At 39.8% G+C, this 16,842-nt stretch overlaps 1 protein-coding gene across 2 annotated transcripts in view; it reads left to right on the top strand.

The window, feature by feature from the left end:
* fw (CUB and Sushi multiple domains furrowed) overlaps nucleotides 1–16,135 on the top strand; it is a gene marked incomplete at its 5' end in the record, with an annotated part of 57,157 nt that extends 41,022 nt beyond the window's left edge. For both annotated transcript variants that reach the window (XM_069338413.1, XM_069338407.1), the window contains 10 exon segments: nucleotides 621–794; nucleotides 3,799–3,978; nucleotides 4,489–4,612; nucleotides 5,729–5,841; nucleotides 6,841–7,020; nucleotides 9,783–9,962; nucleotides 10,645–10,824; nucleotides 12,208–12,385; nucleotides 13,265–13,371; nucleotides 15,631–16,135. In XM_069338413.1, the coding sequence (XP_069194514.1) occupies nucleotides 621–794; nucleotides 3,799–3,978; nucleotides 4,489–4,612; nucleotides 5,729–5,841; nucleotides 6,841–7,020; nucleotides 9,783–9,962; nucleotides 10,645–10,824; nucleotides 12,208–12,385; nucleotides 13,265–13,371; nucleotides 15,631–15,995 (1,781 nt within the window).
* Between the last annotated feature and the right edge of the window lie 707 nt (nucleotides 16,136–16,842).

The following is a 16,842-nucleotide window of genomic DNA, read 5'->3' as shown; positions in this document are numbered from 1 at the left end:
CCTAATGCATTCCATTTGTCAACCACTCTGACACTAAAAAAGTTATTTCTAATATCTCTGTGGCTCATTTGGGCACTCAGTTTCCACCTGTGTCCCCTAGTGCGTGTTTCCCTTGTGTTAAATAGCCTGTCTTTATCTACCCTATCAATTCCCTTGAGAATCTTGAATGTGGTGATCATGTCCCCCCCTAACTCTTCTGTCTTCCAGCAAAATGAGGTTTAATTCCCGTAGTCTCTCCTCGTAGCTCATACCTCTCAGCTCGGGTACTAGTCTGGTGGCAAACCTTTGAACCTTTTCCAGGTTTATATATATATACAGTATATATATATATATATATATATATATATATATATATATATATATATATATGTGTGTGTGTGTGTGTGTGTATATATATGTATATATACGTATATATACGTATATATACGTATATATACGTATATATATGTATATATACATATATATATATATATATATATATATATATATATATATATATATATATATATATATATATATATATATATATATATATATATATATATATATATATATATGCTGCTATTAGTATTGGTGACATGTGCGTCTGGTATTAAAGCTAACATTGCATCCAATTGCAGTTCTAACATGTGATGAGCCTCTGCTGCCAGACGGAGGCTATGTGACTGGCTACAGCTTTGACGTGCACGAAGAGGTGGAGTACCACTGCGAAAATGGCCACTATCTCACCGGCGATCCCATCCGTGTGTGTACTCGCTCAGGGGACTGGAGTGGAGACATCCCCACATGTACCTGTAAGTCATTCATGTTTATTATTTATTTATTTATATACAAGAAGGTACATTGGGTTTATGAGAGTACAGAGCATTGATGTTTTACATTCTTGTAAAGCCACTAAAATCAAAATCAAAATCAAAATGTTTATATAGCACGCATAGCGCTTCGAGCAGGACTAACAGATAATTTTAAGGTGTGATCTTTGATGTGTTCGTCTTCAGGGGGGGAGAGGGAAAGTTTCTTTAACTGTTGAACAGCTCGGCTAATTAAAAGTTCTACATCGTGGTGAACATGACACATTTACTTTTCACAACAGAAATGTAAAAAGAAGTTGGCATTTGCCATATCCAGCACAGGTGGTAATCGTAGATACCAATTGGAACCATTTAGTAGACATTTTAGGGATTATCTAGTAGACACAGTTGGGTTTAGCTCTGTCTTACCTAAACAATTCTCTACTTGATAGTAATACTAAGTAAATACAAATACAAATATTTATTCAGGTAAAGTACATACATACAAGGGGGTACAGGTGTTGTACTAACTAACACAACACCTGTACCCCTTATTAGACTATTTTACAGGAACTTCTTTTCCACAGCTCATAAAATGGAGGAAAGGGTCCTGAAAGATATTGCTGATAGGAACGTTATTCCTACAGACAAAAATCAGAAGATAAAATTGACGATTTACTTTAAAACCAAAAAAATGGCCAACCTACTCATGAAAAACTCTCCAGGCACAAAGCAGAAGATCTTAAAGAAGACCAACATCGTCTATGCCTTCAAATGCCCACTTGGGGACTGTAAGCCCCAAAGAACTCAGTATATAGGCAAGACAACAACATCTCTTTCCAGGCGATTAACAATGCATAAGCAACAGGGCTCCATTAAGGAACATATAATCTCTTCCCACAACCAGACCATCACCAGAGAAGTCTTAACAAACAACACAGAAATCATCGATAGATACAGCGATAGCAGGCGGCTTGACATCTGCGAGGCACTACACATCAAAAAGTCAATACCAGCAATCAACAGCCAATTAATGCACAACTATATTCTACCCACTTCAAGACTCCGTACCAATATAGAAGCATCAAGAGGAAGTATGGGCCAATAGGCCCTTTGCAGTTCCATTCTTCCCTCTCATTTATCCAATTTATACCCATTGCACCGTGTTCTGTCTTGTGTTGGTCAAAAGTTTGTTCACCTCATCCAAAACTGTTGCAACATATCACCTCACCCAAATGCGAGTATATAAGACAAGCTGTTCAATGTTAGCATTAAGTAAAACTCTGTTTAGGGTTTTCAGGTTACAGTTGTGTGTGTGTAAACTAAAGTCTTTGAAAATGTAATAAGTTATTACGAAACGCGTTCAAGCGTCATGTCAAACTAGAAATGAAAAGGAATTTTGGAGAATTGATTTTTCAATTACCATCAACAGTAAAAAGAATCATAAGAAATATTGAGAAAATTCATGTTAGAATTATTAATCTTACTTTTTCGGTCATATTTAATAATATATATATATATATATATATATATATATATATATATATATATATATATATATATATATATATATATATATATATATATATATATATATATATATATATATATATATATATTTATATATGACTGAAAACTCACACCCCAGAAGTGACTCGAACCCATACTGCCAGGAGCAACGCAACTGGTATCTACAGGACGCCTTAATCCGCTTGACCATCACGACCGGACATAAGGAAGTGATAGCCAAAGCTATTTGAAGCACTTCCCCGCCGGCACTCGTATGGTAATCTTGGGCATAGCATTTTATCAAATCACCTCATTCTTTGGGGCACACGTGAGGAACACAAATGCGAACAAGCCTGAATGGTACCCAGGACTATATGCGACTGAAAACTCACACCCCAGAAGTGACTCGAACCCATACTGCCAGGAGCAACGCAACTGGTATGTACAGGACGCGTTAATCCGCTTGACCATCACGACCGGACATAAGGAAGTGATAGCCGAAGCTATTTGAACCCCCCCCCATCCCGTCGAGGGCCTGCAGGTGCATTGCGTAGTTGAGGAGTTAAACAATTAACATGAATGACACGAATTAACATGAATAAAATTAACAATATACAACAGTCAATAACATTGATATACTGTTTCAACATGATGATAACTCTTATTGGTGGGGACAGGCAGCCTGAATGTAGGAACATTTCCTTTCACCTGATGTAACTTTTCACCAAGACATGAAGTCTGACAGTGGAAGTATAAATGATCATGTCATTCATGATAATCCCCAGGAGCAGTTACAACCCTGCTCCTGTGCCAGGTAAGTCCACAACGGGCTCACCATAGCCCGTGCTACTTGGAACTTTTTGTTCCAAGTAGCGAATCTTAAACAACAACAACATGATTATCAATAATCTAACAGTCCCCATGGTGTAGTGGTAAGATCCTCGCCTAGCATTTTGTGAGGACTGTTTGGGACTGGGTTCATATCCTGGCTGGGAAGGATTGACTGGGCGCGAATCCTTAACTGTAGCGTCTGTTTACTCAACAGTAAAATGGGTACCTGGTTGTTAAACAATTTGGTGGGTCATATTCCAGGAACATTAGGATTAAGATCTTGCTCGAAACGGTATGCATGCTAGTGACTGTACAACCATGTAACAACTCTTGTATAAATAAATAAATCATATACTCTTGTTCTGAGTACGTCTTTAAGATTTGGCACCTTTGATGAAATGTCTGATCACTGCAAGTTTTCAATCCTTGCCTCATTTATTTTGTTAGGTCTATAAGACTTGCCCAAAATTTTATTGCTTTTAGCACCTATAGGAATTACGTAATCTAATGCATTATCCATATTAATTATATTGTAGTTCTCCACTCTGCTAATTGAATTATATTTCACGTGTTCACTAAACTGGCAGCCACAGTCGTATTACCCTCATCGTAAATAATGCAGTGTCAGTATCATACTGTATAAATAATCACCACCATTTCCTCCTAGTCGTTGACTGTGGCCGGCTGCCTGTGATGACTCGAGGTGACATTGTCTACTTGAACGACTCGACCTTCTTGGATAGTCATCTGGAGTACGTGTGCAATACCAACTTCCGTCTTGTAGGGGATAATCACCGTGTGTGTCTTCAAGAGGGCCAGTGGAGCGGCGAGACACCAAAGTGTGAGGGTAAGACAACTAATACCTGTGATAATTATATTTTAAATTAATATACCCTGGACGTCATACAGCACTGTATAATTCCCATCATTGTGGGGATAGAATACCTGTACTCAGGCTTGTAATAATGTCCTCCCCCTGTTACCTGACCCTTCAGGTCAACTACTAACCTTCCCAAGGATGCAATCCACAACAGTTGTCTAACTCCAGGGTACAGGTACCTATTTACTGCTAGGTGAGCAGAGGCATTAGGTGTAAGAAAAACGTGGCAAACCATCTTTGTCCTGGTCGAGGATTGAACCCGGGTCCCTCAGTTGTGACTTGAAGATGTAGACCAATTTATTAGAAGACTCTCCATGTTGATGATGTTCAGTGATTACACAATGATGAAATGTACTGACCACTTCATTATACATTATATAATCTGTAGATTTACCAACAGTACAGATAAGGGTGCTCTAACTGCTGATAAACAATGAAAATAACTTGAGTGCTGATGTTCCCCCTTCCCCCCCACAGAAATCCGATGCCCAGAGCCCGAACACCCACCAAAGGCCAAAGCCACCGTCACGGGCAACGATCGTCGCATGTCTACCACCATCGTCCGCAGACGAGAGCATGTCGCTCCTGATAACACCTACAGGTACAGTACTCCACCCCCATCGTCCACAGACGAGAGCATGTCGCTCCTGATAACACCTACAGGTACAGTACTCCACCACCATCGTCCGCAGACGAGAGCATGTCGCTCCTGATAACACCTACAGGTACAGTACTCCACCACCATCGTCCACAGACGAGAGCATGTCGCTCCTGATAACACCTACAGGTACAGTACTCCACCCCCATCGTCCGCAGACGAGAGCATGTCGCTCCTGATAACACCTACAGGTACAGTACTCCACCACCATCGTCCGCAGACGAGAGCATGTCGCTCCTGATAACACCTACAGGTACAGTACTCCACCCCCATCGTCCGCAGACGAGAGCATGTCGCTCCTGATAACACCTACAGGTACAGTACTCCACCCCCATCGTCCGCAGACGAGAGCATGTCGATCCTGATAACACCTACAGGTACAGTACTCCACCCCCATCGTCCGCAGACGAGAGCATGTCGCTCCTGATAACACCTACAGGTACAGTACTCCACCCCCATCGTCCGCAGACGAGAGCATGTCGCTCCTGATAACACTTACAGGTACAGTACTGCGGTCAGCGAAGGGAACACTCAGTCGAGGTCAACCTTTTACTTCAGACAATACGCAGAGAACAAGTCGCAGTAACTTGGGTGATACACATAATCCAATCCACATATAGTAAACAAATAAACAAACACATAACCCAATCCCCACATATTTAAATAAATAAACACATAACCCAACACACACACACATGAAATAAAATGAAAGTAAAGTCACTTCTGTCTGGACCTTATCAAGACATGACAATATCACGCTCACAGTAAGTCACAAGAAGAATGTGGAAAACAATTCAGCACCGAACCCTCAAATCTAAAAATAAAACCATTGCCTACATTTGAATTGACAATATGCCGGTTGTTAAACTAGAGGGACCTTTCACCTCATGTGGGGTATGTGGTAGTACTGCCCTAGGTCATGTGGGGTATGTGGTGGTACTGCCCTGGGTCCTGTGGGCTATGTGGTCACGAGAGTATAAAATATTATTCAGATTATACTTATACCATTTTGAGTTTAGCACAATACGTTTTCAAATTTTGTATTCGGTCACTTGACAGAGTCGGGAGTGTGGTGACGTATCGGTGTGACAGGGGCTATGTTGTGGACGGTACAAGCATGCGGACCTGTACAGTGGACGGCAGCTGGAACCATGAACCCCCGACTTGCAAATGTAAGACTGCCGGGCACCATTCCTTTCCTTCCCATCCCATCCCAAATCCTTATCCTGACCCCTTCCAAGTGCTATACAGTATAATTATAATGCCTTGGTGCTTTCTCCTGATAGTTCCGTTACCTCTCAATGGGCACTGTTGGTTGAAGCGACTACAGTTACACAGAGTGTAACGTCGGTCACTTTCAACCAACTGTGCCAGCTTGATTAGGCCAGCTTTAGTCCTCTAAAGCTTTTTTTGTTGTTGTAAGTAATGTGTGATGTTTTATTTTTGCCAAGTAGTTTTTTTAGAGCACTTCTCCTGTATGACTTCTGTGTATCTATGTATATTGTCCGTTTAAAGAATTTCAACTGAATTATTCAAAGTTTTGCTCAAGATGCTATGTGTATGAGTGACTTTATTTTAATATGCAACTGCCTGACCTTTTAATATACCTTGTCATTTTCTTGTTATGTATGGATATAATAATAATAATTTATTTACATGAAGGTACAATGAGTTGGTGAGATTACATAAGATTGGTATTTGTACATTCTGGCAAAGCCATTAACATGCATAGCATTTTGGGCTATTTATATTTTACGAATAAACCATTATTATTGTTATTATTATTCATACAATATATAAACTGGGGCATCCTTCAATCTGTACAAGTGATGAGTTTCTCTAAAGCACCACACATTGATATTGTCTATATTTTCTGTATAAAGATTACTTTTTAATACATTTAAGAGCTCTCCTTTCAACTGTTATGAGATTTTAAAATATATGTTCATCTGCCTATTTTACCTATTTTTGTATACAAATACCATTTTTATTGTATATACAGAGCCACAGATACATCACTCAAATGCATGAAATAAATATCAAGCCAAGTTTAACTAAAAGCAATCTCTGTATATTGTAATTATTACAATAAACTTATTGTTGTGCTAATGTTAAAATATTGAACATTGTTGCACTAACGTTTATGAACCTATCAAATGAATCCCGACCAGTTGTGGACTGTGGCCTGCCAGAGAGCATCAACCCCGGGCTCTTCCGTCTGCTGAGCAACTCCACCAGCTACGGCTCCCAGGTCTCCTACGAGTGCAGCGAGAACTGGAAACTGGAGGGTCGAATCCGACGCTTCTGTCAGGAGAATGGGACCTGGGTCGGGGAGTCGCCCAAGTGTGTGGGTGAGTCGTCTTTTGTTTTTGTGTGTTGATTGAGTTGTCTTTTGGTTTTGTGTGTCGATTGAGTTGTCTTTTGGTTTTGTGTGTCGATTGAGTTGTCTTTTGGTTTTGTGTGTGGATTGAGTTGTCTTTTGGTTTTGTGTGTGGATTGAGTTGTCTTTTGGTTTTGTGTGTGGATTGAGTTGTCTTTTGGTTTTGTGTGTGGATTGAGTTGTCTTTTGGTTTTGTGAGGATTTGGGACAAATAACTGACTTGTCTAATACCTGGTTCAATGAATCATTTAAATGTGTTTAATGAATACAGGTTTTTGGCATATTTAGCAATGTATTTTTGTTTAAAATTCTTGTTATTGTTTGGCTTGAGGAAAACATATCTCCTCATGTTTTTTTTGTTTAACAAACAGCCACATCAATGGTGTTATAATCTCTCTCTCACACTTTCTCTCTCTCTCTCTCACACTCTCACACTTTCTCTCTCTCTCTCTCTCTCCTCCTCCCTCTCTCTCTCTCTCTCTCTCTGTTGTCCAGGATGCAACCCTACAACAGTTGCCTAACTCTTGGGAGTACCTATTTACTGCTGGGTGAACAGGGGCACTTGGCCTGTACCTTGTCCTGCCCGGGTAACGCTTTATTACTCGCTCATCTATCCTTATCTCACCTAAGGTATCCGTATTCACCTAGTTGTGCTTGCGGGGGTTGAGCTCTGCTCTTTCGGCCTGCCTCTCAACTGTCAATCAACTGTTTCTACTACTACTTTTTTTCCCCAACACCACACACACACACACCCCAGGAAGCAGCCCGTGACAGCTGACTAACTCCCAGGTATCTATTTACTGCTAGCTAACAGGGGCATAGGGTGAAAGAAACTCTGCTCAATGTTTCTCGCTGGCACCCGGGATCGCACCCGGGACCACAGGATCACATGTCCAGTGTGCTGTCCGCTCGGTCGGCCGGCCCCCAACCCGGCCGATCATGTCTGGGGTTCTACTACCCAAAATGATCACTTCAACCTCTAATTACTCACCCAACCACTTGGGCTGGATGGTAGAGCGACGGTCTTGCTTCATGCGGATCAGCGTTCAATACCCGACCGTCCAAGTACAGTAGTTGGGCACCATTCCTTCCTCTCGTCCCATCCCACATCCTTATCCTGATCCTATTCCCAGTTCTATATAGTCGTAATGGCTGCCCAACCACTTGGGCGGTCAGGGATTGAACGCCAACTTGTATGAAGTGAGACCGTCACTCTACCATCCAGCCGAAGTGGTTGGACATATCCAATGCTCAGGAATTCAAGGGTCCCAAACTGTGAACTGACCTCCCTAATCACATCTAAGACTGTCCTTCTCTCAACCAGTTTAAGGGAGAAACTAAGAACAACCTAATTAACTGTATGCAACCAATCTTACTGCCTTAATATCAACTCATATTTTGCTGTTATTGAACATTAATCACTAATCAGGGAGCCGGTCGGCCGAGCGGACAGCACGCTGAACTTGTGATCTTGTGGTTCTGGGTTCGATCCCAGGCGCCGGCGAGAAACAATGGGCAGAGTTTCTTTCACCCTATGCCCATGTTACCTAGCAGTAAAATAAGTACCTGGGTGTTAGTCAGCTGTCACGGGCTGCTTCCTGGGGGTGGAGGCCTGGTCGAGGACCGGGCCGCGGGGACACTAAAAAGCCCCGAAATCATCTCAAGATAACCTCAAGATAACTAAACTTGTATGTTACTGGTATCTGCCGTGTAAACATTTAATACAAAATTTTATATATCTGTTTTTTCTGTGATAATTACTTACTGATATTCTGTTGCAATTTTTGCAGTTCCCATTGTCACGTAATAATTATCATTATACTGTACTGTATTTCTATTGCTCTACTTGAGTTAATAAATGTTTCTGATCTCATTTAGTCTTAAGTTACCCCATTGCAATAGATTCTATATTGTTCACCATTTTTGTCTTCCATATGATGCCCTGAAACGCTCTGCGTATTAGTAGAGTTAGGCATTGTACTTGTCTTTCCTAGGAATCCTATACTGTTCTTGTATCCTATATACTATATGAATGTACAATATGTACTTTTGTCTAAATAAATTACAGTATTATTATTATTATTATTACAACTTTAGGTGTTAAGTAAGTGTGCACAAACATCTTGCCCTGTCCAGGGATTGAACCCGGGACCTTTGGGTTGTGAACTCTACTGATGACTAGATGACTAATCATCAGTAGAGTCATCAGTCAAACTAATAATTGGTTTGCAGCTAAATGTTGCAAACCAATATCGGTTCATTGTCTTATGAAAAATGGCTGTCCAAATATACCTTTGACAATTACTGATACAGTTGTGTGGTTCAAATATTTGTTTCTGCATTTTGCATTACTCAGAGAACAAAGTTGAATTTGCTGTATTTTATTCCATAATTAAGTTTGCTCTGTATTTGAGTATTGGTTTAAATATATCCTAATTATAGTATTATAGCATGGTTTGTTAGTTCACATCTGGCTAATTATAGCATTATGACACAGTTTGTCTGTTTTGGGTCCGCTAATAATAGCGATACAACATAATAGCCACGCTGATAATTACTGTGTACTGTATAAAGAAACATTGTATATAGTATATATACAATGTTTCTATATACAGTACACAGTAATTAGAAACATTGTATATAGTATATAGAAACATTGTATATATACTGTACTGTACTATATAGAAAGCCTACTCTGGCAGCATTGCAAAATATTTTCCATCATTTCAACAGAGGTATTCTGCCCGGAATTACTGACGGGACTGAGTGATGCCCTGTCTGTGGTGGAGGGAGACCGGAGGGTGGGCACTATAGCCACCTACACCTGTGAGAAGGGTCGATTGCTAGTCGGGGAACCCACTCGTGAGTGTCGAACCCACGGCATCTGGACTGGCACTCAACCTCGATGTGAATGTAAGTTCAAGTTCAAGTACGTTTATTGAGACAATAAAATCCATCTCAAAGGGATAGAGTGGCTTAGGCTATTTCTACGCTCCCCCCTTCCCCCGTGGATGTAAGCAGTGGTAGACGCCGCTAGCATGTCAAGCATGCGGCCTTGTGCAAGCACACCTGTAGCCCACACAAAGGGATATTATAATTTGGTATACTGTATATAATATAATAGAAAAAATATTCTGCAATCATTTTTATTAAATGACTTCAATTAGTTGTGGTGTGTTGCCCTCATGATAACATAAATGTAACCCATATGGCCCTTGGGTCGACCCTCAGTTTGACATGCCTGGTATATGGTATTCGTGGGGTAACTGTGCTGGTGTGTGTATTCGTCTGTGGTTGCAAAAGTACTTCCAGATGAAGCCACACTTATCTCGGATGGCATTTTTGTATTTTTTTTTTAAACTTTTGTCTCTCAGTGGAATTTCAGTTCGTGTGCACAATTATTATTATGTTTTTTTAATTTCAGGCATTTTTCATTATGTGAATTAATCTGATTTTGTTTTGATCGTTTAAAATGACATGTTTGAATTTGGGAATACTGTAATTGTATTATGTTATTTTTCATGGAATTCTGTTCATATTCTATTAGTTATCTATACCTTACCTGAGCCTTACCTGAGCCAATGACACACTTCAGGGGTGTCGTGCAACATGCCAGAGGAAATAGAAAATGGCCGGATTGTCCGGTTGAACGAATCCCTGATCTACGGTGCCATTGTGGAATATCACTGTCTGCCCAAGTACATCCTCGATGGTCCCTTCACGCGCTCATGTACTGCCGAAGGCACCTGGTCTGGGGTCGCCCCGCGGTGCTCATGTATGTTATCTTTAATTATCTTGTCATTTTGCAGAGAATAATTCACAATAACATGGCTGGAAATCAATACCAAACCCACACATGTGAAATGAAATGAAAGGAAAGCAATGATGTTTTGGTCTATCCTGGATTCTTAACCAGTTGGTGCCACACATTGGTCTGGCCTGAAACATTATAAATTTGTATATACAGAAATGTCATCACTTTCTTTTCTTTTTATATGTGTGGTTTGGGTATGAATTCCATCAATTTGCTACTGGCATTTTACTGCTGTTTTGAATTGCTTCAATTTTATTGTTGATACAGTATTAACCTAAGTGTAATTACCTAAGTGTAGTTACAGGATGAGAGCTAAACTCATGGTGTTCCGTCTTCCCAGCACTCTTTGTCGTATAACACTTTGAAACTACTGATGGTCTTGGCCTCCACCACCTTCTCACATAGCTTGTTCCAACCGTCTACCACTATGTGAAATAAACCTTCCTAATGTTTATCCAGCAGCTTTGTTTCTTTAGTTTAAACCTCTGACTCATTGTTCTTGAAGTTGCAGTTTTCAAAAAATTCCTCTTTGTAAATTTTGTCGATTGCTTTCCTTTCCTTTGCAAGTGTTAGCAATTCACATCTTTAAGGCTGATTTAGCATAGCTTTGACTTGCTAAATCAGTTGTAAATATCCTGAAAATCTAAAAATCAGACTTAAAATCTCTGAATCTAAAATTTTAAATTTAAAAATCTAAAATTTAAAAGTCAGTCTTAAAAAAAATCAGACTATAAATCTGCAAGCATCAACCTTTATCTATATTTGAGCACTTCCTGCCTATCTCTTATACTCTCTTTTTTTTTTTTCTCTCTCTCTCTCTCTCTCTCTCTCTCTCTCTCTCTCTCTCTCTCTCTCTCTCTCATATCTCTCTCTCATATCTCTCTCTCATATCTGTCTCTCTCTCTCTCTCTCTCTCTCTCTCTCTCTCTCTCTCTCTCTCTCTCTCTCTCTCGTTGTACTCTCAACAGCCTCCATTTTCCTTGCTTTCACTCTCGTCACTTTTTCTCTTCACTTTGACTTTATTTTTTTTTAAGTCTATTAACTGCAGTAAATGCTATTTTCTTGCTAGCTTTTTGCTTCTTTTGTGACTTTTTCCTACATTATACTCCATAATTACTGTTTCATATCCACCATTTTCTTGTTGCTATAACATTTCTCTTTTTTTGTCCTTGTATTCAATTTCATTGATTTATTCTATTTCTTTATTCCTAGCCGTGTTCCGTATCTTTACTGCTTCTCTCCCTCCTCTCTGATTCTTGTCCCGTAGTTCCCAATCCTCATCTTCTGTAACATCTCTGATGCTGAAAAGTAACAGCTAATCTAACCTGCCTCATCTTCCCCCAGTGGATACCAAGGACTATGGCATCTTTGAGGACAACACCGTGGATGGGACCAGCAACTCGGCTCGAGGCGGGCCGCCTGGCTCCCTGGAGGAGGCATCCAACACAGGTCTCTACGTTGGCCTTGCCGTTGGCCTTGTCGCCGTCGTGGCTGTGGCTCTCCTCTTTATCTTTCTCAGAACGTGAGTTGCACGTGTTGCATGTCAAACGATACATGTGGTTGGGAATTTGGGTCATTCAGGGACAACGTTGAGTAGTAAGGGAGGGTTAAGACTCTTGCATCAAGGATCTTGAATATAAAATGTGATGCAAATTCATCTGTTTTGGGGGGTAATGAACACTAAAAAAATTACAAATATAATTATACAAGATTTATACTGTTTTATATCAAGAAAGTTGTGAGAATTTTAGAAAATGGCAGTAAAATTTTTTCTCTTCAAAAATACTGAACCTGCATTGGGGGTAACATAATTTAACATAAATAAATTTGAGGTAATATCCAAGAAAGTTCCCTGACCTTTGCTCTAGGCCAACTACTGACGTTCCCCAGGATACAACCCCACAACAGTTGCCTAGCTACTGGGTGCCTATTTACTTCTGGGTAAACAGAGACATCAGGAGACAGCAATTGTGCCTCAACTATCTGTCCTGTCAGGGTATTGGCCGGTGGCCGGGTTGTGAGCCGAGGACATATAAAACTCTATGCTACCAAACAAGGTTTGCTAAACCTCTTACCTGAAGCTTGACTTGAGTGATGGCCAAACATGAAGCAGGTCGAAGGTGAACTGATTCCAGTATTCCGAATTTCCGAAGTGGGTTTGGTGCAGGGGATGTGCTCATGTGTGTATGTTCAAATCTGTTATATTTCACCTTTGACAAAGCCAGTTACTTTGCCATTGGTGACAATAGCTTCAGAAAGTTGCTATTGAAATTACCTCTCATTATGGTTGTCTGCTAATTATGTTCGTTATACACATAGAAAGTAACCCTTCCGTCTCTCCTCGTCCTCCTGCGGTTGCTGCAGCAACAGTAACTAATCCATTTGTTCATCTCTGCTGCAGACGTCAGCAGAAGGGAAAGGATCAGGAGCCACCAACATCCCTCAAGCCAAGGGAGCCTCGCCACACTGACTCCATGAGTTATGCTGACCTCAGTGACCCTACCACAGGTACTATATCCAGGGCATGGTGGGGGGAAAAGGGGGTAATTGGCATGGGGGAAGTGTTGTTGACTCAGGGAATAGTATCCTGCCCGAAATGCTTTGCATAATAGTGGCTTTAGGCATTGTATGTACTAGCTCTATCTATAAATCCATCAACATTTTGCATCTCACCTTGTATGCATGTACTTTACCTGAATAAATATTTGTATTTGTATTGGTGTGGGATCTTTGGCAAGCCACACTGGCTTCCTCTTTCCCCATCAAAGTCACAAGAGAGATAATGGTCCTCGGGTAAATAAATGAATCAATAAATATGTAGATATATAAATCTCCAATATGTCTTGTGAGCCTGGGTAGTGACCATGGTAGGGACCATGGTAGTGACCATGGTAGGGACCATGGTAGTGACCATGGTAGGGACCATGGTAGGGACCATTCACCAGCAGCTGTCTCTGAACAGGATCATCTCTCGATCTATATTTCTCATATACAGTATCATCATCGTGAGATGAGATTTATCACAGTACTCTATTTATTTATTTATTTATTTATTTATTTATATATATGCAAGAGGGTACATTGGGGTTAGCAGAGAACATAGAATTTAAGTTGAATTTACATTCTTGTAAAGCCACTAGCATGCATAGCATTTTGGGCAAGTCCTTAAACTAACAGATAATTTTTAAATAATTATAAGTAAAATTGACAAAAAATGTTTACAGCTTTACTTTACAGGTACCGATAATTTTAAGTAGAAAAATTACATTAAATTGAAAAAAAAAACAATGTTTACAGGTCCATTGCAAGAAATTTTGACACAAAAGCAGATTAGAATAATACACAATAATAACAATACTGTACACAATAATGAACAAGGATTACTAGGTACATTAGAATAACATCTCAGGGTTATACATAGGTTCACTGAAGCTATGAGGATCATTACAAGGAATAATACAGTAGAATATGCACTCAGTACAACAACATGTTATCAGATGATATCTAAGATTACAATGGTAAAGTAATATTGCTTAGTACAAATATTGGAGGAGTGGGGTAGCACTAGAAACAGTGCAAAGAAAAAGCTCTAGGTAGAAGACTATGAAGATGAAATTAGGTACTTTTTGGTTTTATTTTTGAATAAGGCAAAAGTTGGACAGCTTTTCAATCCATTAGAGAGTGAGTTCCATAGACTAGGTCCCTTTATTTGCATAGAGTGTTTACACAGATTCAGTTTGACTCTGGGGATATCAAAGAGATATTTATGTCTGGTTTGGTGATTATGTGTTCTATTAAATCTGTCCAGGAAGAGTTTCAGTACAGGGTTTGCACTTAAAAAAAGGGTTTTATAAATGTAATTGACACAAGAGAATGTGTGGAGTGAATTTATGTTTAACATGTTTACGGATTTAAACAGGGAAGCTGTGTGTTGTCTGAAAGCAGAGTTTGTTATTATTCTGATATAACAAACCCTATTCTCCCCTATTCTCCCTATTCTCCCTATTCTCCTATTCTCCCTATTCTCCCTATTGCCCCCTATTCTCTTGTTATTAATCTGATAGCAGATTTCTGCTGGATGATGATGGACTTGAGGTAGTTTGCAAAGGTTGAACCCCAAGCACAGATACCATAAGTAAGACAGGGATAGATAAGTGCATAGTAGAGAGAGAGAGAGGAGAGCAGAATAGGGTATATAATATCTGATCTTAGAGAGTATACCAACTGTTTTAGAAATCTTTTTTGTTATGTGTTGAATGTGGGTGCTGAAGTTGAGTCTCTTGTCTAGGTATAGGCCAAGTTCCCTGCACTTCACTTCCCTATCTGGTCTATGGCCACTCTGCTCTCTCTCACCTGCAATGCACAGTCAGATCTTTAACACAGGAATGATCAAATCCACACGGGCCTTATGAGGGTTTGAACCTATGCCCTGGATGTTCCCAGACTCGCTCTGAGGGAGCACATAGGGTCGAATCTTCATCAGGGCCCTTGGGAATTTGTTCCTTGATATATCACATTATGTGATTACTCTGTGTATAGGAATGATTTTAAGTGGTTTTATCTTACAAATTGTCTTCAGAACTTGTAAATTAAAGCTGTATAGGTTTGATTTGTTAACCGATTTTTAAGACGATAAACTGACAGTTGACTATTTTTCAAGGGGGTGAAGATGTAATTCAGAGCTTTTTTAAGTGGAGGAAGATGTAGTCGAGTTCTAAAATACAGTATATGTTACTATTTTCATGTTCTTGTTTTTTGTATGGACAGGTAACAACATCTATGAGAACATCCCAGATGATGTGGAGGAGTATGCGGACATGTCCTCCGGGAGCTACAACACTACGCCAAACCACACCTATTCCAACGGCCACCAGCCCACGTACACCAACGGCCACCAGCCTACCTATACCAATGGCCACCAGCCCACATATACCAACGGCCACCAGCCCACGTATACCAACAGCATGATGGACTCCTCGGCCGACATGACCGCTACCCTTAACCGACCTCCTGCCCATATAATGAGGCGCCCACGAATGCCCCCGCCTCAGCCCCCGATGGTACCCACGGCGGGGGAGCCCTCGTCAGTGGTGACCATCAATGGAGTCACTGTATCCACTCACGCGACGTAGTTCTTGCCTTGGATGCCATTCACACCACATTATATACACACACACACGTACTAATGGGCTTTCTTACATCAGCACAGTATAGGGACTCATGAGTGCATCTTGGTGGGTAAGGGATGTTCAGCATAACATATTAATATATATATATATATATATATATATATATATATATATATATATATATATATATATATATATATATATATATATATATATATATATACAGTATATATATATATATATAATATATATATATATATATATACAGTAAATATTTTTAAATACTTTATACTTCTCCAAATGTATTTTCATAGTTTTGTAGAGAATTTTTCTATTTCACACAGTAACAACCAAATATAAATTGTCTGAAAGTGCATATATTATAGCTTTGTATAGGTTACTGGCACCAGAAATGGCTCCAGTATTATCCAGATTCAACACACAATGTTTATGTTTGTTTCAGGGTAAAAAAAATTGTGTGACTGTAAGACTTGAGACAAATGATGATGTTTACGGCTGCGTCAAAGATTTCTTCCAATACTCATTATTACCTTCACCCTTGTAATTATGTCAGTGTAATTACCTCAGTGTAATTACTTAGATGAGAGCTATGCTTGTGATGTCCTGTTTTCCCAGTACTGTTTGTCAAATGATGCTTTGAAACTCCTGTGTTTGAGCATCATTGTGACTGGGTCAGATATCCTCCGAGACATTGAATAGACACATGTTTAGTTTCCGAATATTGTCACTGGATCCAAATATTTTATCAAGTTTAATGCAGGCAGCATCAGTGTGCTAATCATTGGGTCAAAAAGTTCTCCTATTGCATATAGATGCCATATATATATTT

This window comes from Procambarus clarkii, chromosome 5 (genome assembly GCF_040958095.1).
Source record: "Procambarus clarkii isolate CNS0578487 chromosome 5, FALCON_Pclarkii_2.0, whole genome shotgun sequence".
In the NCBI taxonomy this organism is placed as follows: Eukaryota; Metazoa; Arthropoda; class Malacostraca; order Decapoda; family Cambaridae; genus Procambarus; species Procambarus clarkii.
Note: the sequence above shows the minus strand (reverse complement) of the source record. Positions and strands in the feature narration are given on the sequence as shown.